Below are 22,816 nucleotides of genomic sequence, written 5' to 3'. Positions count from 1 at the left end.
CAGGTTGAGAAAGCAGACTCACCAGGATCTCGAGCTTCATGAACCGTAGAAATTCGCGGCACGGGAGGAGGCCATTTCCGCCCACCGTGTCCGCGCCGGCCGACCAAGAGCTACCCGGCCTAATCCCCCTTTCCCGCTCTCGGTCCGTAGCCCTGTCGGTTACAAGCGCACATCCCAGGTACTGCTTAAATGTGGTGAGGGTTTCTGCCTCTACCACCCTTTCAGGCAGTGAGTTCCGCCCCAGACCCCCACCACCCTCTGGGTGAAGACATTTCCCCTCGAATCCCCTCTAAACCTCCCCCCAATTACTTTAAATCTGTGCCCCCTGGTTGTTGACCCCTCTGCCAAGGGAAACAGGTCCGTCCTATCCACTCTATCCAGGCCCCTCATCATTTTATACACAATCAGCTCTCCCCTCAGCCTCCTCTGTTCCAAAGAAAACAACCCCAGCCTATCCAATCTTTCCCTGTAGCTAAAATTCTCCAGTCCAGGCAACATCCTCGTAAATCTCCTCTGTACCCTCTCCAGTGCAATCGCATCTTTCCTGTAATGTGGTGACCAGACCTGCACGCAGTACTCCAGCTGTGGCCTAACCAGTGTTTTATACAGTTCAAGCATAACCTCCCTGCTCTTGTATTCTGTGCCTCGGCTAATAAAGGCAAGCATTCCGTAGGCCTTCTTAACCACCTTTATAGAGGTATAGAGTACAAAAGTGGGGTACTTATGATGGTCCTGTACGAAAACTGATTCAGCCCCAACTGCAGCATTGTGTCCAATTCTGAGCACTGCAGTTCAGGAAGGACGTGAAGGCCTTAGAGAAGGCACAGAAAAGATTTACGAGAATGATTCCAGGAATGAAGGTTGAATGGTCGTCTTCTGTGCTGTAACCATTCTACGATTCTAGGGGAGAGATCTCTTTTCAGAGAGAGGGCACAAGGATAAGCGACCAAACGGCCTTTTTCTGTGCAGTAAAGATCATACGATTGAGCACGCCCACGGGTTGGTGGAGCTGTTGAGTTGGGAGGGGCTTAGCCAGTCACGTGATGTTCACAAGACTCAATAAAACCCCGGCCAGTTGGGTTCGGGGGAATCCACGATGGGGCAGGCGGTTGTGAGGCTGGTGGATGAACTGGTAATGTGTGTCTTGTGATTGTTATCATCCTAGGCAGTCCCTCGGAATCGAGGAAGACTTGCTTCCACTCTTAAAGTGAGTCCTTAGGTGGCTGAACAGTCCAATACGAGAGCCACAGTCCCTGTCACAGGGTGGGACAGACAGTGGTTGAGGGAAGGGGAGGGTGGGACAGGTTTGCCGCACGCTCCTTCCGCTGCCTGCGCTTGGTCTCTGCATGCTCTCGGCGACGAGACTCGAGGTGCTCAGCGCCCTCCCGGATGCACTTCCTCCACTGAGGGCGGGACTGGTCTTTGGGCCCAGGGACTCCCAGGTGTGGGTGGGGGGATGTTGCACTTTATCAGGGAGGGCTTTGAGGGTGGTCCCTTGTAACGTTTCCTCTGCCCGCCTTTGGGCCCGTGTGATTGTTAAGCCCCGCGCTGATAAACCAACGTGTTCTCAGCAGCAACGTGTGGCTGTGAATTCTTAAGCAAAGGACCCAGGGCGTGAATGTGTCACAGCTGGGCGTTGGGTCGGGCTGGGAGAGCGCGTTTCGAGTTGTGGGGGGGGGGGGGGCACAAGTCTGTTGGAGGGAGAGCGGGGCCAGTGTGAAATGAATTGACGTCTATTGAGTTCATTACGATAAGCGTATAATGGTGGCCATTACATCCCACCAGTTGCGGGGGGGGGGGGGGGTCAAAGTGCAACAGCGACATGAGAAAAATCATTCAAAAGACATTTCAAATCAGCTCTGGGAACAGAAAGTGTAAACAAACCGGCATTGGGGGGGGGAAAGAGGTGGTGGGGTGTGGGGGGGCCGTTTATATCGTAATGTGGAAAGAATCTTGCAGCCACTTGTCCCGGGAGTTCTGGGACTGGGGAACTTTCAGGCTTTTGCGTGGGCCGTCGTCCTTGGCCGGGTCGGTTTCGTACTCCTCCTCGTCGTCGTAGTAACCGTTCAGGGAGGAGGTCATGTCCTGGTACAGGCCCTTGTAGTCCTGCATCGACTCGTACAGCGACCAAAGCTGGCAGAGCAGCGACATATCCAGCTGCCGCAGGCCCACCTGTGGAGGACGAAGGGGAGAAGGGGGGAAAGACGAGGAGGGCAAAGGTTAGGCGGAGGGTCGCGGCAGGTCGGCGGGACACCGAGCCCGCACAGGATCCCAGATTCCGGAGACGAAGGGGTTTGTTGTGTCAGGAAAGGCTGAGCAGCGCGGGCCTGGGCCCGTCGGAGTTGAGAAGAATGAGGGGCGATCTTATCGAAACGTGTTAAGATTCTGAGGGGGCTCGACCGGGTACACAGGAACTAGGAGCAGGAGTCGGCCATTCGGCCCCTCGAGCCTGCTCCGCCATTTAATACCATCGTGGCTGATCCGATCATGGACTCAGCTCCACTTCCCCGCCCGCTCCCCTTATCGGTTAAGAAACTGTCTATCTCTGTCTTAAATTTATTCAATGTCCCGGCTTCCAGAGCTCTCTGAGGCAGCGAGTTCCACAGATTTACAACCCTCTGAGAGAAGAAATTTCTCCTCATCTCAGTTTTAAATGGGCGGCCCCTTATTCTAAGATCGTGCCCCCTAGTTCCAGTCTCCCCCATCAGTGGAAACATCCTCTCTGCATCCACCTTGTCGAGCCCCCTCATAATCTTATACGTTTCGATAAGATCACCTCTCATCATAATAAATAGGAGCAGGAGTAGGCCACCTGGCCCTCCGCTGTGTTAGGGCTGTTCAATGCTTTATAAGGGGAGAATCAGCCAGGGTTCCTGCCCCCGATCACTGCCCAGTGACCCCCTGGGTTAGGGAGAGGGGAGAATCAGCCAGGGGTTCCTGCCCCCGATCACTGCCCAGTGACCCCCTGGGTTAGGGAGAGGGGAGAATCAGCCAGGGGTTCCTGCTCCCGATCACTGCCCAGTGACCCCCTGGGTTAGGGAGAGGGGAGAATCAGCCAGGGTTCCTGCTCCCGATCACTGCCCAGTGACCCACTGGGTTAGGGAGAGGGGGAGAATCAGCCAGGGTTCCTGCTCCCGATCACTGCCCAGTGACCCCCTGGGTTAGGGAGAGGGGAGAATCAGCCAGGGTTCCTGCTCCCGATCACTGCCCAATGACCCCTGGGTTAGGGAGAGAGGGGAGAATCAGCCAGGGTTCCTGCTCCCGATCACTGTCCAGTGACCCCCTGGGTTAGGGAGAGGGGAGAATCAGCCAGGGTTCCTGCTCCCGATCACTGCCCGCTGACAACCCCACCTCTTAGAAGTAAGGATGTCAGCTGAGAACAGGATAAGGTTCCCGGTGTGACGCCCCACATAGCCGAATAGCTGACGCCCCGGACCCGCGGGCAAAGATTGGCGCGCTTGGGCCGGGTTGCAGAATGGAGGGAGGCACGCACATCGGCGAGAATCGGTGCCGTCAGCACCACGGGAGCAGGCCGCCCAGCCCCGGCCGAGCGGGTTATCCTGTGAGAGATAGGTGGGACGGAGGAGGAGCAGGCTCACCCCACCATTGCCCTCGAGAAGGGGGTGGTGAGACAACTGAGTGGCTCCCTGGGCCAATTCACAGGGCTGTTACGAATCAACCACATTGCTGTGGGTCTGGAGTCACATATAGGCCCAGACCGGGTAAGGGCGGCAGACTGCCTGCCCTAAAGGACATCAGTGAACCAGATCGGGTTTTTGACGACAATCTGGTAGTTTCATGGCCACCATTACAGACACTAGCTTTTTAATTCCAGATTATTTAATTCACTGAATTTTAATTCCCCAGCTGCCGTGGTGGAATTTAAACTCGTGTCTCTGGATCATTAGTCCAGGCCTCGGGATTACTGATCCATTAACATAACCACTATGCCACCATTTGGAAAGTATAGAGGAACAAAGGGGCCTTGAAGTGCATGTCCACAGATCCCTGAAGGTTGCAGGCCAGGTAGATAAGGTGGTTAAGAAGGCACACGGAATACTTGCCTTTATTAGCCGAGGCATAGAATACAAGAGCAGGGGGGGTTATGCTTGAACTGTATAAAACACTAGTTAGGCCACAGCTGGAGTACTGCGTGCAGTTCTGATCACCACATTATAGGAAGGACGGGATTGGACAGGTTAGATTTACGAGAATGTTCCCGATGTTGGGGAAGTCCAGAACCAGGGGTCACAGTCTAAGGATAAGGGGTAAGCCATTTAGGACCGAGATGAGGAGAAACTTCTTCACTCAGAGAATTGTGAACCTGTGGAATTCCCTACCACAGAAAGTTGTTGAGACCAGTTCATTGGATATATTCAAAAAAGGGAGTTAGATGTGGCCCTTACGGCTAAAGGGATCAGGGGGTATGGAGAGAAAGCAGGAATGGGGTACTGAAGTTGCATGATCAGCCGTGATCTTATTGAATGGTGGTGCAGGCTCGAAGGGCCCAATGGTCTACTCCTGCACCTGTTTTCTATGAAAGGGTACAGAGGAGATTTACCAGGATGTTGCCGGGACGGGAGAATTTGAGCGGCGAGGAAAGATTGGATAGTCTGGGGTTGTTTTCCTTGGAACAGAGGAGGCTGAGGGGAGACCTGATTGAGGTGTATAAAATGATGAGGGGGCCCGGATAGAGTGGATAGGACGGACCTGTTTCCCCTGAGCAGAGGGGTCAACAACCAGGGGGGCTTGGATTTAAAGTAATTGGGCGGAGGTTTAGAGGGGATTTGAGGGGAAATGTCTTCACCCAGAGGGTGGTGGGGGGTCTGGGGCGGAACTCGCTGCCTGAAAGGGTGGTAGAGGCAGAAACCCTCACCACATTTAAACAGTACTTGGGATGTGCGCTTGTAACCGACAGGGCTACGGACCCAGAGCGGGGAAGGGGGATTGGGACTGGGTAGCTCTTGGTCGTCCGGAGCGGACACGATGGGCCGAATGGCCTCCTTCCGTGCTGTAACTTTTATATGGTTTAACGGTAGAACGCAGAAAAGCTATTTCCTTTGGTGGGACAATCCAGGATGAGACGGCAAAGCGCCCGGGAGGAAAGGAAGGGAGGGGAAGGGACTGTGCTGCTTAACAATGCCTGCCTTGCAGCTGGCTGTTTGAAGCTATTGAGGCGGCCGGCCAAAGCGGATACTGACTGCGGGCCACAATGGCTGGAACACTGAGTAAACAGGAACAGCTGTGGGTGGGTGGGTGGGTGCCCTCCGGTCCGCTCGTCCGCCTCTGGGTCCTAAACTACACCCTCCTCCCCCCCCCCACCCCCTCTCTCTCCATTCCCCCAGCTGCTGCCAACGCCTTTACATCCAAACAAGGATTTCTTTCAGACACAGCCACACAGCGAGAACGCGAGAGGGGCACATTTTGCACAAGGCAGAGCCCGGCACGGGCTGTCCACTCTGTTGATCTCGGGGACGGGGGGGGGGGGGGGGGTGACGGGTGGGGAAGCCCCCTCTTGCATTTACATAGCGCCTTTCACGACCACCGGACGTCCCAAAGCGCTTTGCAGCCAATGAAGTCGTTTTTGGAGTGCGCTCACGGTTGTAATGTGGGAAATAGCCAATTTGCGCACAGCAAGCTCCCACACACAGCGACGTGATAATGACCCAGATAATATTTTATTTGTTATGTTGGTTGAGGGATAAATATTGGCCCCAGGACACCGGGGAGAACTCCCCCCTGCTCTTCTTCCAATAGTGGCCCCGGGATCTTTTACATCCACCCGAGAGGGCAGAAGGGGCCTCGGTTTAACGTCTCATCAGAGGGCTAGGTAGCTCTTGGTCGGCCGGCGAGGACATGGGGGCCGACCTCCGTGCTGTAAATTTCTATGGTTCTAAGGTAGAACACAGACAAGCTGTCGCAGGGGCAGTGCTGAGGGAGCGCCGCACTGTCGGAGGGGCAGTGCTGAGGGAGCGCCGCACTGTCGCAGGGGCAGTACTGAGGGAGCGCCGCACTGTCGGAGGGGCAGTGCTGAGGGAGCGCCGCACTGTCGGAGGGGCAGTACTGAGGGAGCGCCGCACTGTCGGAGGAGCAGTACTGAGGGAGCGCCGCACTGTCGGAGGGGCAGTACTGAGGGAGCGCCGCACTGTCGGAGGGGCAGTACTGAGGGAGCGCCGCACTGTTGGAGGGGCAGTACTGAGGGAGCTCCGTACTGCGCTGTCAGAGGGGCAGTGCTGAGGGAGCGCCGCACTGTCGGAGGGGCAGTACTGAGGGAGCTCCGTACTGCGCTGTCAGAGGGGCAGTGCTGAGGGAGCGCCGCACTGTCGGAGGAGCAGTACTGAGGGAGCGCCGCACTGTCGGAGGGGCAGTACTGAGGGAGCGCCGCACTGTCAGAGGGGCAGTACTGAGGGAGCGCCGCACTGTCGGAGGGGCAGTGCTGAGGGAGCGCCGCACTGTTGGAGGGGCAGTACTGAGGGAGCTCCGTACTGCGCTGTCGGAGGGGCAGTGCTGAGGGAGCGCCGCACTGTCGGAGGGGCAGTACTGAGGGAGCTCCGTACTGCGCTGTCGGAGGGGCAGTGCTGAGGGAGTACTGCGCTGTCGGAGGTGAATGTAAAAGATCCCACGGCCACTATTGGAAAAAGAGCAGGGGGAGTTCTCCCCGGTGTCCTGGGGCCAATATTTATCCCTCAACCAACATCACGAAAACAGATGATCCGGGTCATTATCTCATCGCTGTGTGTGGGAGCTTGCTGTGCGCTAATTGGCGTTTCCCACATTACAGCAGCGAGCGCACTCCAAAAAGTACTTCATTGGCTGTGAGGCGCTTTGGGACATCATAGGGGTCACTGTATAAATGCAAGCGTGTTCTTTTAGTGACTGTACGTCAGCTCTGTGTGTTGTACCAGGACTTCTCTATATATATATATATATAATATACACACAGAGATCTTCCTGCGGGAGAGATGGGCCGGTGGGGGGAGGGGGGGGGGGTCAAAATCATGAGGAGCAGGGGGCTACATTCGTGGCATTCCACTCCGAATGATGTGGTGCAGGATTGGGCGAGCAGCATCAAATTCCTGTGAATCCCAAACTCGCCGGGACTAGAGAGCTCATTACAGTTCCAGCCAGGACTTGTCACTGGTGCGATTCTATTAATAAACTCAGCCGCCTCGAGCTTGCCGGCTGGCTCCTCCTCCTCCTCCTCTTGAGGCTGTCTTCACTCCTTTCTGGAGCGGGCCGAAGGTCGAGAAAGTGGCCCGCTCCCCTCCCAACCATTCACTCTCAAATTGCTGGAACCGGGTTGTCCTTGTACACCCAGTCAGTGAAAGTAAACATGCAGGTGCAGCAAGCAGCCAGGAAGGCTAATGGTACGTTGGCCTTCATTGCAAGAGGGTTTGAGTACAGGAGCTAGGATGTCTTACTGCAGTCATACAGGGCCTTGGTGAGGCCGCACCTGGAGTATTGTGTGCAGTTTTGGTCTCCTTACCCAAGGAGGGACATTCTTGCTATTGAGGGAGTGCAGCGAAGGTTCACCAGACTGATTCCCGGGATGGCAGGACTGACATATGAGGAAAGACTGGATCAACTAGGCTTATATTAGAAGAATTTAGAAGAATGAGAGGGGATCTCATAGAAACATAGAAAATTCTGGACAGGTTAGATGCAGGAAGAATGTTCCCGATGTTGGGGGAAGTCCAGAACCAGGGGTCACAGTCTAAGGATAAGGGGTAAGCCATTTAGGACCGAGATGAGGAGAAACTTCTTCACTCAGAGAATTGTGAACCTGTGGAATTCTCTACCACAGAAAGTTGTTGAGGCCAGTTCATTGGATATATTCAAAAGGCAGTCCTGGGACAACACGCAGAGCTGATGTACAGTCACTAAAAGAACACGCTTGCATTTATACAGTGGTGTGGCCCTTACGGCTAAAGGGATCAAGGGGTATGGAGAGAAAGCAGAAATGGGGTACTGAGGTGAATGATCAGCCATGATCATATTGAATGGTGGTGCAGGCTCGAAGGGCCGAATGGCCTATTCCTGCACCTACTTTCTATGTTTCTATTATAATGGGCCTGTGATCTTCTGGTTCCAATCGCCCAACAACTGCTTGTATTTATATAGCGCATTTAACGTCCCAAGGCGCGTCACAGGAGTGTGACGAGATAGAAATTGACACCAAGCCGCATAAGTAGAAATTAGAAGAAAAATCCCGGGGCCACTATTGGAAGAAGAGCAGGGGGAGTTATCCCCGGTGTCCTGGGGCCAATATTTATCCCTCAACCAACATCACTAAAACAGATGATCTGGGTCATAATCACATTGCTGGGTGTGGGAGCTTGCTGTGCTCAAATTGGCGTTTCCCACATTACAACACTGACTACACTCCAAAAAGTACTTCATTGGCTGTAAAGCACTTTGGGACATCCAGTGGTCGTGAAAGGCGCTATAGAAATGCAAGTCTTTTTCTGTTTAAACGTAAATTTGAGGTGATCCAAAACTCGGCTGCCCCGTGTCCTAACTCGCACCGAGTCCCGCTCACCCATCACCCCCTGTGCTCACTGCCCCGTGTCCTAACTCGCACCGAGTCCCGCTCACCCATCACCCCCTGTGCTCGCTGCACCCATGTCCTAACTCGCACCGAGTCCCGCTCACCCATCACCCCCTGTGCTCCCTGCCCCCGTGTCCTAACTCGCACCGAGTCCTGCTCACCCACCACCCCCTCTGCTCGCTGCACCCATGTCCTAACTCGCACCGAGTCCCGCTCACCCATCACCCCCTGTGCTCCCTGCCCCCGTGTCCTAACTCGCACCGAGTCCTGCTCACCCACCACCCCCTCTGCTCGCTGCCCCGTGTCCTAACTCGCACCGAGTCCCACTCACCCACCACCCCCTGTGCTCGCTGCCCCGTGTCCTAACTCGCACCCAGTCCTGCTCACCCATCACCCCCTGTGCTCGCTGCACCCATGTCCTAACTCGTACCGAGTCCCGTTCACCCATCACCCCCCTGTGCTCGCTGACCTACATTGACTCCCGGTTAAGCAACGCCTTGAATTCAAAATTCTCAAAATTCTCATCCTTGTTTACAAATCCCTCCATGGCCCTCGCCCCCTCCCTATCTCTGTAATCTCCTCCAGCCCCACAACCCCTCGAGATGTCTGCGCTCCTCTAATTCTGCCCTCCTGATCTTCCCTGATTATAATCGCTCAACCATCGGTGGCCGTGCCTTCTGTTGCCTGGGCCCCAAGCTCTGGAACTCCCTCCCTAAACCTCTCCGCCTCTCTCTCCTCCTTCAAGACGCTCCTTAAAACCGACCACTCACCCAGCTTTTGGTCACCTGCGCTAATTTCTACTTATGTGGCTCAGAGTCAAATCTTGTTTGATAATCGCTTGAGGGCAGCTACGCGAAAGGCGCTATATAAATGCAAGTTATAGATGAATGGAAATGGAAAAGATAACAACAACTTGTATTTATATAGCCCCTTTCACGTGGTGAAACGTCGCAAGGCGATCACAGGAGTATTATGAGCTAAGAAATTTGACACCGAGCCGCATAAGGAGAAATTAGCGCAGGTGACCAAAAGCTGGGTCAGAGGTCGGTTTTACGGAGCGTCTGGAAGGAGGAGAGAGAGGCGGAGGGGTTTAGAAAGGGAGTTCCAGAGCTTGGGGCCCAGGCAACAGAAGGCACGGCCACCGATGGTGGAGTGATTATAATCAGGGATGCTCAGGAGGGCAGAATTAGAGGAGTGCAGACATCTCGGGGGGTTGTGGGGCTGGAGGGGATTACAGAGATAGGGAGGGGCGAGGGCCATGGAGGGATTTGTAAACAAGGATGAGAATTTTGAAATCAAGGCGTTGCTTAACCGGGAGCCAATGTAGGTCAGCGAGCACAGGGAATGATGGGTGAGCGGGACTCGGTGCGAGTTAGGACACGGGGCAGCGAGCACAGGAATGATGGGTGAGCGGGACTGGGTGCGAGTTAGGACACGGGGCAGCGAGCAGAGGGGGTGGTGGGTGAGCGGGACTCGGTGCGAGTTAGGACACAGGGGCAGCCAAGTTTTGGATCACTTCTAGTTTACGTCGGGTAGAATGTGGGAGGCCGGTCAGGAGTGCGTTGGAATAGTCAAGTCTGGAGGTAACAAAGGCACGAGTGAGGGTTTGAGCAGCGGATGAGCTGAGGCAGGGGGCGGAGACGGGCGATGTTAGGGAGGAGGAAATAGGCGGTCTGAGTTATGCTGCGGAAATGTGGCCGGAAGCTCATTTCAGGGTTAGATACGGACACAGAGGTTGTTGCAAGCAGCCTGGTTGGGCCTCACACAGAATAACGGGAGGTGGGGGGCGGGGAAAACCAGGATCCAAGTCCCACTCTCAGTTTTCCGTCTCGACAGCGGACAAACCTCGTGAAGCTTGCTCATAACCTGACTCCTTCCTCCCCCACCCCCACGGCCCATGTGGTTGGTATATTCCAGGAAGGCCCCGAGTCAGTGCCGGGCTGGTCGACCAGGGGATCTTGCAGAGGAAGGGGTGGATGGAGGAAGCCGGCCGGCCGTTCCCAGTGACCTACAGGCTCCGCTCCGACGCGGTTGCCCTCCCACACCCTCATGGCGTCCCCGAGGCTCTGCCTCGAAGCATCCCGAACTGCGCACAGCAAGATCCCACAATCGGCGACGCTACATATATCGACCCCCCCCCCCCCAGTACACCGGGGGGGGGGGGGGGGGAGAACTCCCCACCCAACTCTTCTTCCAATGTCCTTGGCGGTGGGTCCTTTTAACGTCCGACCGAGAGGGCAAACCCTCAGCTGAACGTCTCATCCGAAAGACGGCACCTCAGACATTGCGGCGCTCCCTCAGTACTGCCCCTCCGACAGTGCGGCGCTCCCTCAGTACTGCCCCTCCGACAGTGCGGCGCTCCCTCAGTACTGCCCCTCCGACAGTGCGGCGCTCCCTCAGTACTGCCCCTCCGACAGTGCGGCGCTCCCTCAGTACTGCCCCTCCGACAGTGCGGCGCTCCCTCAGTACCGCCCCTCCGATAGTGCGGCGCTCCCTCAGTACCGCCCCTCCGACAGCGCAGTACGGCGCTCCCTCAGTACCGCCCCTCCGACAGTACGGCGCTCCCTCAGTACCGCCCCTCCGACAGTGCGGCGCTCCCTCAGTACCGCCCCTCCGACAGTGCGGCGCTCCCTCAGTACTGCTCCTCCGACAGAGCGGCGCTCCCTCAGTACTGCCCCTCCGACAGTGTGGCGCTCCCTCAGTACTGCCCCTCCGACAGTATGGCGCTCCCTCAGTACTGCCCCTCCGACAGTATGGCGCTCCCTCAGCACCGCCCCTCCGACAGTGCGGGGCTCCCTCAGTACTGCCCTTCCGACAGTATGGCGCTCCCTCAGCACCGCCCCTCCGACAGTGCGGGGCTCCCTCAGTACTGCCCCTCCGACAGTGCGGCGCTCCCTCAGTACTGCCCCTCCGACAGCGCAGTACGGCGCTCCCTCGTGTCGGCCTGGGTGGAGGGGCTCAACTCTCTGGGATGGAAGTGGAGGGGGGGGGGGGTCGGAATCCACGACCTTGTGCCTCAGAGGCGGGAGAGAGAGAGAGAGAGAGAGACATACCGACCGTGACCATCGATTGTCTAGTGCCCGCGCGCGCTGATGGCTTGCCAATTTGGTCAGGGACTGGCACAATGGGGAGCGGACGCCCGGGGCGGGGGGGGGGTAAGAGAAGAAATGGCGGACGCTTACCATCTCCTTCCGCAAGACTGCCAGGGCCGCGTCGAGGTTGGCGGGCTTGCTACTCCGCAATGTCTCGGTGGCCAGGCGCGAGCGGCTGAGGTCTTCCTGAATCATGGTCTTCTTGGCGTAGACCCTCTCCACGTCCCGCCAGGATCCGCCGCTGGAGTTCAGGATGCCGCTCAGCCCCTTGGGCAAGGGGGGCAGCCCCTCGATGCCCGACACGCTGCCCACCAGGCTGCCCGCGCCCTCCGCCTGGAGCCCAGTCATCGCTGTGCCCCTGTTGTTCGCGGGCAGCAGGAATCGACCATTCGACAGGGGGCCAGCAGAGAAACTTGCAATGGAAAGGTTGGAGTTGGTGAATTCAGTCTTGCCTCCCTCTCTCTCTCTCTCTGTGTCCTTCCCTCTTCGATCTCCAAGCCTGGTTAAAGTCAATCTCGATTGTATCGATCCCCCCCCCACCCACTAAATAAACCGATACCGCAATCGATGACAGTCAATGAATCAATTTCAGGTCATGAAACTGACGCGTGTCTGGGCAAGTCCCCCAAGTTGCAACTGGGGAAAAGTTGCAATTTTTAAATGTTTCTTCTCGGCAAGATCAGAGCAGTACTTTCTAGTCGAAGTTCTTCGCTGCTCTTTGGTGGGTGGGGGGCAGTTTTCCTCTCTCTCTCTCCCCCCCACACACACACACCTACACAAAAAACCCTCCGCGTCCTTTCCTGCTTTCTTGTCTTTAAAGGGACACACACACACACAGCAGCACTCTCTTTGTTTATTGCTCGCCACGCCCAAAGACTTGACCAGGCAACGTCAGGACGTGATCACACGTCTGAGTTGCTTGCAACAAACTCTTTTTTTTCTCTCTCTCCAAACACACTTCCCCCTCCTCCAAGTTTTTTTTTTAAAAACCCTGATTCCACAACCAGTCTTTTTAAGGAGATAATTGTGGAGAATTTCACGGGAATGTTTCAATGCCAACTTTTTAATGACCCCCCCCACTATGATTCTGTGCAGGATTTAAAAAAAAAACATTGCTCTATATTTTAACAGCACGTTTTAAAGTCTTTTTGAGTACATCATCAAAGGCAGTCCCTCGGAATCGAGGAAGGCTTGCTTCCACTCCCAAAGTGAGTTCTCAGGTGGCTGAACAGTTCAATACGAGAACCACAGTCCCTGTCACAGGTGGGACAGACAGTGGTTGAGGGAAGGGGAGGGTGGGACTGGTTTGCCGCACGCTCCTTCCGCTGCCTGCGCTTGGTCTCTGCACGCTCTCAGCGACGAGACTCGAGGTGCTCAGCGCCCTCCCGGATGCACTTCCTCCACTTAGGGCGGACTGGTCTTTGGGCCAGGGACTCCCAGGTGTCGGTGGGGATGTTGCACTTTATCAGGGAGGCTTTGAGAGTGGTCCCTTGTAACGTTTCCTCTGCCCGCCTTTGGCTCGCTTGCCGTGAAGGAGTTCCGAGTAGAGCGTTTGCTTTGGAAGTCTCGTGTCTGGGGGACATGCGGACAATGTGGCCCGCCCAGCAGAGCTGGTCGAGTGTGGTCAGTGCTTCGATGCTGGGGATGTTGGCCTGGTCGAGGACGCTAACGTTGGTGCGTCTGTCCTCCCGGGGGATTTGCAGGATCTTGCGGAGACATTGTTGGTGGTATTTCTCCAGCGACTTGAAGTGTCTACTGTACATGGTCCACGTCTCTGAGCCATACAGGAGGGCGGGTATCACTACAGCCCTGTAAACCGTGAGCTTGGTGACAGATTTGGGGACCTGGTCTTGAAACACGCTTCCTCAGACGGCCGAAGGCTGCACTGGCGCACTGGAGGCGGTGTTGGATCTTGTCATCAATGCCTGCTCTTGTTGATAGGAGGTTCCCGAGATATGGGAAGTGGTCCACGGTGTTCAGGGCCCACCGTGGATCTTGATGACTGGGAGGGGGGCGCAGTGCTGTGCGGCGAGGACAGGCTGGTGGAGGACCTTCGTCTTACGGATGTTTAGCCTAAGGCTCATGACAACGGTGACTACACTCCAATAGGACTTCAGTGCCTGTAAAGCGCTTTGAAACATCTGGTGGTCATGAAAGGCGCTATATAAATCCAAGTCTTATCTAATAAATTTATTTCCCTTGAATTTTTGCGGGGGGGGGGGGGGCGTGTGTCGGCACAGCCCCTTCAATGGGTGGCACGGTCCGTTATAAATTCTGCACATTCGCGTTTTTTTCCATTTGAAAACTGTTGCGTCGACTGTGCGGTAGCTCCAGGGTTCAGTGTGGCCACGGCTTAAAGGGAACATTGGTTTATATACCCCCTCTGGACTTCTCAAAAGCACTTCACAGCCAATGAAGTACTTTTTAGGAAGTGTAGTCACTATTGTGATACAGGAAAGGTGGCAGCCAATTTGCACGCAGTAAGCTCCCACAAAGATTAATGTGATAATATCCAGATTGTGTGTTAATTCTTTCAGTGATTTTGGTTGAGCGATAAGTATTGGCCCTAGGACACCGGGGAGAACTCCCTGCTCTTTTTTGAAGTAGCGCTATGGGATCTTATACGTTACCTGCGAGAGCAGACGGGCCTCCGACAGTGCGGCACTCCCTCAGTACTGCCCCTCCGACAGTGAGGCGCTCCCTCAGTACTGCCCCTCCGACAGTGCGGCGCTCCCTCAGTACTGCCCATCCGACAGTGCGGCGCTCCCTCAGTACTGCCCCTCCGACAGTGCGGCGCTCCCTCAGTACTGCCCCTCCGACAGTGCGGCGGTCCCTCAGTACTGCCCCTCCGACAGTGCAGCTCTCCCTCAGTATTTCCACATCCATAACACTCTGCTGATCTTATAAACATCTCGGAAATTTGTGGGAGGGTGAAAAGAGGGGTGAATAGGGAGGAATAGATTCAACTGGATTTTGTTGAAACCCTTCATCGCGAGGGTTGGCAGTTGACCGTTGACCTTCCCCGGGGTCTCTCCTCACCTCTCCATGCAAATCCCCACCCCACACGCGAGTGTCCCTCACCCTCAGTCTGTCTCCCCTCCTTAGGTGCTCCCCCCCCACTCCCCCTGTCCGTGCCCTTAAGAATTAGGAGCAGGAGTCGGCCATTCGGCCCCTCGAGCCTGCTCCGCCATTCAATAAGATCTTGGCCTCAACTCCACTTCCCTGCCCGCTCCCCATAATCCTGGACTATAGTTCAACAATCTATGGCTCTCAGCCTTGAATATACTCAACGACTGAGCCTCCACAGCCCTCTGGGGCAGAGAATTCTAAAGATTCACCACCCTCCGCGTGAAGAAATTTCTCCTCATCTCAGTCCTAAATGGCCAACCCCTTATCCTGACACTGTGACCCCTGGCTCTAAATTCCCCAGCCCGGCGGAAACACCCTCCCTGCATCTACCCATGTCAAGCCCTGTAAGAATTGTGTGTTTCAATGAGATCACCTCAAGAACTCTAGAGAATATCGGCCCAGTCTACTCAATCTCTCCTCATAGGACAATCCCCCCATCCCAGGAATCAGTCTGGTGAACACTCGCTGCACTCCCTCTATGGCGAGTATATCCTTCCTTGGGTAAGGAAACCATCATCATCACAGGCAGTCCCTCGGAATCGAGGAAAACCTGCTTCCACTCTTAACATGAGTCCTTAGATTGGCTGAACAGTCCAATACGAGAACCACAGTCCCTGTCACCGGTGGGACAGACAGTGGTTGAGGGAAGGGGAGAGTGGGACAGGTTTGCCGCACGCTCCTTCCGCTCCCTGCACTTGGTTTCTGCACGCTCTCGGCGACGAGACTCGAGGTGCTCAGCGCCCTCCCGGATGCACTTCCTCCACTTAGGGCGGACTGGTCTTTGGCCCAGGGACTCCCAGGTGTCGGTGGGGATGTTGCACTTTATCAGGGAGGCTTTGAGGGTGTCCCTTGTAACGTTTCCTCTGCCCACCTTTGGCTCGTTTGCCGCGAAGGAATTCCGAGTGGAGCGCTTGCTTTGGGAGTCTCGTGTCTGGGGCATGCGGACAGTGTGGCCCTGCCCAGCGGAGCTGATCAGAGTGTGGTCAGTGCTTCGATGCTGGGGATGTTGGCCTGGTCGAGGACGCTAACGTTTATTTGAGCAGACCAGAACTGCACACAATACGCCAGGAGTGGAGTCTCACCACTCGATGGAATCCCCTTGTTCTCAGTAAAAAAAACAGCACACCACGAGAGAAAATGCAAATATTTTATTAACTACAAACAAAAATACAAAAACGAGGGTCACATTTTCATCCAACAGTTGTGCGTGACTCCAGGAGCGAGGTGACCACTTCCCTATCGTTGCACGGAGCCCCCGTCAGTACCAGGACTGCAGCCCGGGCTCCTGTGTGCGAGGGAAGGGTGGGGGGGGGGGGTTCAATCCCCAGATAGCGTCTTATCGAAGTGACAGCTCGGGGTTTGGCCAGCGGGGAGAGAGATTCGAGGTGGGGGCTCTCACAATGCGAGGAATGGCCTCCAGCTTCCCTCCGGGCCATCGTTTTGACACGAGCAAGTTTAAGGTGTATTCCAACTTACTGAACATTTGGCTCAGATCTTTTGAATGGCTCAGATGGTAAATGCGTCAGCAATTGTGGGACTGACCCATTTCATCGCTCAAATAAATATTCCCAGGGCAGGTACAGCACGGGGTTAGATACAGAGTAAAGCTCCCTCTGCACTGACCCATCAAACACTCCCAGGGCAGGTACAGCACGGGGTTAGATACAGAGTAAAGCTCCCTCTACACTGTCCCATGAAACACTCCCAGGGCAGGTACAGGAGGTTAGATACAGTGTAAAGCTCCCTCTACACTGTCCCATCAAACACTCCCGGGGCAGGTACAGGGGGTTAGATACAGAGTAAAGCTTCCTCTACACTGTCCCATCAAACACTCCCGGGGCAGGTACAGCACGGGGTTAGATACAGAATAAAGCTCCCTCTACACTGTCCCATCAAACACTCCCAGGGCAGGTACAGGGGGTTAGATACAGAGTAATGCTCCTCACAGCTAGTAGAGATATTCATGCTTTGAGTCTGAGCTGGCGTTGAACCCAAGGCCCTGAGGTCAAAGGTCAGTGCCTAAAGGACCTTTGACACTTCTTCCTCCCCCAACTCAATAATGCCACAAACACAGCTCCTCTTCAATCGAGGACACGAGTTTCTGCAACATCTCCACAGTCGGGAGTTGCCAACCCTCCAGGACTGGCCTGGAGCCTCCGGGAATTGAAGGTTAATCTCCCGGACACTGCGGAGCACGAAAAAAAACCCCAATCACAAACAAAAAAAAAAGTATGCTTTTAACATTTATTCTGAACACTTTTGTTTGAGAGTCATGTAAGTATTGGGGACAAGAGGCAGCGGGGAAAGCTATTCGACTGGGTGGGGCGGTTGCTCATGCGATGATCCTCCAGGAATGTGACCTGCCAGGGTTGGTGACCCGTCTGAGGAGCCTGACGAGAACAGCTTTAAACCCTAATCTTGTGGCGCTCAGGCTTCGCGCGGTCGCCAAATCGGGCAACCGGCAACCTAGAGACCCGGTGCGGTCGCCAAATCGGGCAGCCGGCAACCTAGAGACCCGGTGCGGTCGCCAAATCGGGCAACCTAGAGACCCGGTGCGGTCGCCAAATCAGGCAACCGGCAACCTAGAGACCCGGTGCGGTCGCCAAATCGGGCGAACCGGCAACCTAGAGACCCGGTGCGGTCGCCAAATCGGGCGAACCGGCAACCTAGAGACCCGGTGCGGTCGCCAAATCGGGCGAACCGGCAACCTAGAGACCCGGTGCGGTCGCCAAATCGGGCAACCTAGAGACCCGGTGCGGTCGCCAAATCAGGCAACCGGCAACCTAGAGACCCGGTGCGGTCGCCAAATCGGGCAGCCGGCAACCTAGAGACCCGGTGCGGTCGCCAAATCAGGCAACCGGCAACCTAGAGACCCGGTGCGGTCGCCAAATCGGGCAGCCGGCAACCTAGAGACCCGGTGCGCTCGCCAAATCGGGCAACCGGCAACCTAGAGACCCGGTGCGGTCGCCAAATCGGGCAACCTAGAGACCCGGTGCGGTCGCCAAATCGGGCAACCGGCAACCTAGAGACCCGGTGCGGTCGCCAAATCGGGCAACCGGCAACCTAGAGACCCGGTGCGGTCGCCAAATCGGGCAACCTAGAGACCCGGTGCGGTCGCCAAATCGGGCAACCTAGAGACCCGGTGCGGTCGCCAAATCGGGCAACCGGCAACCTAGAGACCCGGTGCGGTCGCCAAATCGGGCAACCTAGAGACCCGGTGCGGTCGCCAAATCGGGCAACCTAGAGACCCGGTGCGGTCGCCAAATCGGGCAACCTAGAGACCCGGTGCGGTCGCCAAATCGGGCAACCTAGAGACCCGGTGCGGTCGCCAAATCGGGCAACCTAGAGACCCGGTGCGGTCGCCAAATCGGGCAACCGGCAACCTAGAGACCCGGTGCGGTCGGCAAAAACGGCCATGGGAAAAGCGGCGGGAGGCGGTTTGGGGAAGGAGCTGCTGAGACGGGTGTGTGGGGGGGGGGGGGGGAGGGAGGGGCTACGCCAGCTGCCGCAGGCTGTGCAGGGAGTCGGCGCAGTCGCGGATGAGGACGCAGAGCTGCGAGCTGTATTCCACGGAGGCGGCCCGCTTCAGCTGGTCGCCAGCCCATGCCAGCTTCTGGAGCACGGCCCGCTCGGCCGCCCGCAGGGCGTCAGGCCTGGGGGGGGCCGCGGCGGCATCGTCGGCCCGGGGCGGGTGGGCCGCGGGCTCGCCGCGGGCTGGGGCGGGGGACCGGCTATCCACCGACAGGTCCTGGGGGGAGCTGCAGCACTGCTGCTGGTCGTGGCCGTTGAACAGGCGCTGTCGCTCCCTCACTTGAGACAGGGCCGCCTGCGGGTTTATGGCTGTGAAATTAAACAGAGAAAAAGCAGTCAGGATCGCGGAAACTAATATACACTCGCAAAAACCGCAGGCAGGTAAAAGACTCGCATTTATAGAGCGCCGCTCCCCCCACTTCAGGACGTCCCACAGCGCTTTGCAGCCAATGAAGTACTTTTGGAGCGTGCTCACTGTTGCAATGTGGGAAACGCCAATTTGCGCACAGCAAGCTCCCACACACAGCACTGTGATAGTGACCCCGATCATCTGTTTTTTAGTGATGTTGATTGAGGGGTAAATATTGGGCCCAGGACACCGGGGACAACTCCCCCTGCTCTTCTTTCACTAGGTGCAGTGGGGGTACTGCCCCTCTGATAGTGTGGCACTCCCTCAGTACTGCCCGTCCGACAGTGCGGGGCTCCCTCAGTACTGCCCGTCCGACAGTGCAGGGCTCCCTCAGTACTGCCCCTCCGATAGTGTGGCACTCCCTCAGTACTGCCCCTCCGACAGTGCGGGGCTCCCTCAGTACTGCCCCTCCGATAGTGCGGCGCTCCCTCAGTACTGCCCCTCCGACAGTGCGGGGCTCCCTCAGTACTGCCCCTCCGATAGTGCGGCGCTCCCTCAGTACTGCCCCTCCGACAGTGCGGCGCTCCCTCAGTACTGCCCCCCCTCAGTACTGCCCCTCCGACAGTGCGGCGCTCCCTCAGTACTGCCCCCCCTCAGTACTGCCCCTCCGACAGTGCGGCACTCCCTCAGTACTGCCCCTCCGACAGTGCGGTGCTCCCTCAGTACTGCCCGTCCAACAGTGCGGGGCTCCCTCAGTACTGCCCCTCTGTTAGTGTGGCACTCCCTCAGTACTGCCCGTCCGACAGTGCGGGGCTCCCTCAGTACTGCCCCTCCGACAGTGTGGCGCTCCCTCAGTACTGCCCCTCCGATAGTGTGGCACTCCCTCAGTATTGCCCCTCTGACAGTACGGCGCTCCCTCAGTACTGCCCCTCCGACAGCGCAGTGCGGCGCTCCCTCAGTACTGCCCCTCCGACAGCGCAGTACGGCGCTCCCCCAGCACTGCACTGGGAGTGTCGGCCTAGATTTATGTGCTCAAGTCCCTGGAGCGGGTCTCGACCCCACAACCTTCTGACTCACTGACACTTCCTGTAAGAGGCGCGTTACGTGGTTGGTTTGGGGCGGTGGCCGGGGGGGGGGGGGGGGGGGAGAGAAACAGCGATGGCCGCGGGCCTGATTTAAGAGGCCATCATCCTGCTGCGACAGTCACTGCCGGGATCGCCTCCTTTACCTGGATTGTCCTTGTCCACATCGGAATCCAGCTCCTGACAGGCGACGCAGTACGTTTTCTGCTTCTTGTCCTGAAGGAGGACCGTCTGTGGGGGCGGGAGGAGGGGGCAGAATATACAGGAGATCGATCATCCAGTCCCAAGTCAGCGACACTCTCATCCGCCACACAAAAGCCCCCCCTCCCTCCCCTCCACCAGAATCCCCACTACGCTTGGCGTTGCCCCCCCCCCCCGTTAAGCTTGGCGGTCGTGCAGCGGTCTCGAGGTCCCGCGAAAGCCGGCTGAAGATTAAAATGACCGCGCGCCGAGGGAAATTACCGGGCCGTGCAGCCGGTTAAAGGGACCACGCGCCCAAACCAAAGCTTGACCGTTGCTGCTAACCGACAGCCGCCCAGCGTTCAACGCGCGCGCCTGCACGCGGAGAGGAGCGACCGTCGCCACGGAAACACCCTCCCTCCGCGTGAGCTTGCTCGCTCGCACGCTGGACTGGGCAGGCGGGGCAGAGCAGTGGCAAATGGAGTTCGATCCGGAGATGTGCGGGGTAACGCATTTTGGGGAGGGCGAACAAGGCGAGGCAATACACATTAAATGGTAGGTCACTGAGCTGCAGCGTGTCAAGCTTTCGCCTGGGCGTGCACGGCCCGGTAATTTCCCTCGGCAAAGGGACCTGGGAGTGCAGGTCCACAGATCCCTGAAGGTCGCGGGCCAGGTAGATAAGGTGGCCAAGAAGGCCTACGGGACACTTGCCTTTATTGGCCGAGGCATAGAATACAAGAGCAGGGAGGTTATGCTTGAACTGGTTAGGCCACAGCTGGAGTACTACGTGCAGTTCTGGTCACCACATTACAGGAAGGATGTGATTGCACAGGAGGAGGGTACAGAGGAGATTTACCAGGATGTTGCCAGGACGGGAGAATTTTAGCAATGGGGAAAGATTGGATAGGCTGGGGTTGTTTTCTTTGGAACAGAGGAGGCTGAGGGGAGACCTGATTGAGGTGTATAAAATGATGAGGGGCCTGGATAGAGTGGATAGGACGGACCTGTTTCCCTTGGCAGAGGGGTCAACAACCAGGGGGCACAGATTTAAAGTAATCGGGGGGGAGGTTTAGAGGGGATTTGAGGGGAAATGTCTTCACCCAGAGGGTGGTGGGGGTCTGGGGCGGAACTCACTGCCTGAAAGGGTGGTAGAGGCAGAAACCCTCACCACATTTAAACAGTACCTGGATGTGCGCTTGTAACCGACAAGGCTACGGACCGAGAGCAGGAAAGTGGGATTAGGCCGGGTGGCTCTTGGTCGGCCGGCGCGGACACGATGGGCCGAAATGGCCTCCTTCCGTGCCGTCAATTTCGACGCTTCCCGTGATGAAAGATAAAAGGATTGGAGAGGTTGGCGGTGATGGGGAGGGAGTGTGACGTGTACTGACACACGAGGAAGAATGGGGAGCCAGGCAGAGGGGAGGGTCTGGGGCAGATGGTGCGGGATTCCGGGAGACTCCGAGACGATTCCTGGTCTCCGGCCAGCTGCGGGGGGAGGGGACGGACGGACAATAGCTCGGCCGACACAGCTGTCAGTGAGGGGTCAGCCTGGGGACAAAGGTCAGCTCCTCCCAGCCGCCCCCCCCCCTCACATCTGCTGCGTCTAAGCGTCTCAACAACCATCTGTATTTATATAGCGCCTTTAATGTAGGGGAACATCCCAAGGCGCCTCACAGGAGTATCACGAGACAAAAATTTGACACCGAGCCACACGAGGAGAAATTAGGGCAGGTGACCAAAAGCTGTAAGGAGCGTCTTGAAGGAGGAAAGAGAGATAGAGAGGCGGAGAGGTTTAGGGAGGGAGTTCCAGAGCTTGGGGCCCAGGCAACAGAAGGCACGGCCACCGATGGTGGAGCGATTATAATCAGGGATGCTCAGGAGGGCAGAATTAGAGGAGGGCAGAGATCTCGGGGGGTTGTGGGGCTGGAGGGGATTACAGAGATAGGGAGGGGCGAGGGCCATGGAGGGATTTGAAAACAAAGATGAGAATTTTGAAATCGAGGCGTTGCTTAACAGGGAGCCAATGTAGGTCAGCGAGCACAGGGGGTGATGGGTGAGCGGGACTGGGTGCGAGTTAGGACATGGGGGCAGTGAGCACAGGGGGTGATGGGTGAGCGGGACTGGGTGCGAGTTAGGACATGGGGGCAGTGAGCACAGGGGGTGATGGGTGAGCAGGACTGGGTGCGAGTTAGGACATGGGGGCAGTGAGCACAGGGAGTGATGGGTGAGCGGGACTGGGTGCGAGTTAGGACATGGGGGCAGTGAGCACAGGGGGTGATGGGTGAGCAGGACTGCGTGTGAGTTAGGACACGAGGCAGCGAGCACAGGGGGTGATGGGCGAGCGGGACTGGGTGTGAGTTAGGACACGGGGGCAGCGAGCACAGGGGGTGATGGGTGAGCGGGACTGGGTGCGAGTTAGGACACGGGGCAGCGAGCACAGGGGGTGATGGTCGAGTGGGACTCGGTGCGAGTTAGGACACGGGGTCAGCGAGCACAGGGGGTGATGGGTGAGCGGGACTGGGTGTGAGTTAGGACACGGGGGCAGCGAGCACAGTGGGTGATGGGTGAGCGGGACTGGGTGTGAGTTAGGACACGGGGGCAGCGAGCACAGGGGGTGATGGGTGAGTGGGACTGGGTGTGAGTTGGGACACGGGGGCAGCGAGCACAGGGGGTGATGGGTGAGTGGGACTGGGTGTGAGTTGGGACACGGGGGCAGCGAGCACAGGGGGTGATGGGCGAGTGGGACTCGGTGCGAGTTAGGACACGGGGGCAGCCGCGTTTTGGCTCCCCTCGAGTTACCAGCTGTTCTAGCACCCCTCTCCAACCTCCGCTTTGCTCCAACAATTCATTCTGTCTGTCGTTCGACCAGAGTGCGAATTTCTGCGGAGGGTGTCAGGGCCTGGAT

General features: G+C 57.0%; 1 protein-coding gene across 1 annotated transcript; it reads right to left on the bottom strand.

Moving 5' to 3' along the window:
* Positions 1 to 757: 757 nt before the first annotated feature.
* Positions 758 to 12,489, bottom strand: LOC139239446 (leucine repeat adapter protein 25-like). The gene is made up of 2 exons (XM_070868193.1): positions 11,731 to 12,489; positions 758 to 2,172 (listed from the first exon to the last, which is right to left on the bottom strand). The coding sequence occupies exons 1-2, from the start codon at positions 11,986 to 11,988 to the stop codon at positions 1,930 to 1,932; spliced, it is 501 nt and encodes a 166-aa protein (XP_070724294.1). The 5' UTR covers positions 11,989 to 12,489; the 3' UTR covers positions 758 to 1,929.
* Between the last annotated feature and the right edge of the window lie 10,327 nt (positions 12,490 to 22,816).

This window comes from Pristiophorus japonicus, chromosome 27, assembly GCF_044704955.1.
Source record: "Pristiophorus japonicus isolate sPriJap1 chromosome 27, sPriJap1.hap1, whole genome shotgun sequence".
NCBI classification, from domain to species: Eukaryota; Metazoa; Chordata; class Chondrichthyes; family Pristiophoridae; genus Pristiophorus; species Pristiophorus japonicus.
The sequence above is the reverse complement of the archived record's forward strand: the minus strand, read 5'-3'. Positions and strand labels throughout refer to the sequence as shown.

Coding starts and splice junctions, on each gene's coding strand:
- LOC139239446 (XM_070868193.1), bottom strand. CDS start 11,988: ATGACTGGGCTCCAGGCGGAGGGCGCGGGCAGCCTGGTGGGCAGCGTG. Junction 2,173..11,730: donor CAGTCTTGCGGAAGGAGATG/GTAAGCGTCCGC, acceptor CGTCCTCCACAG/GTGGGCCTGCGGCAGCTGGA.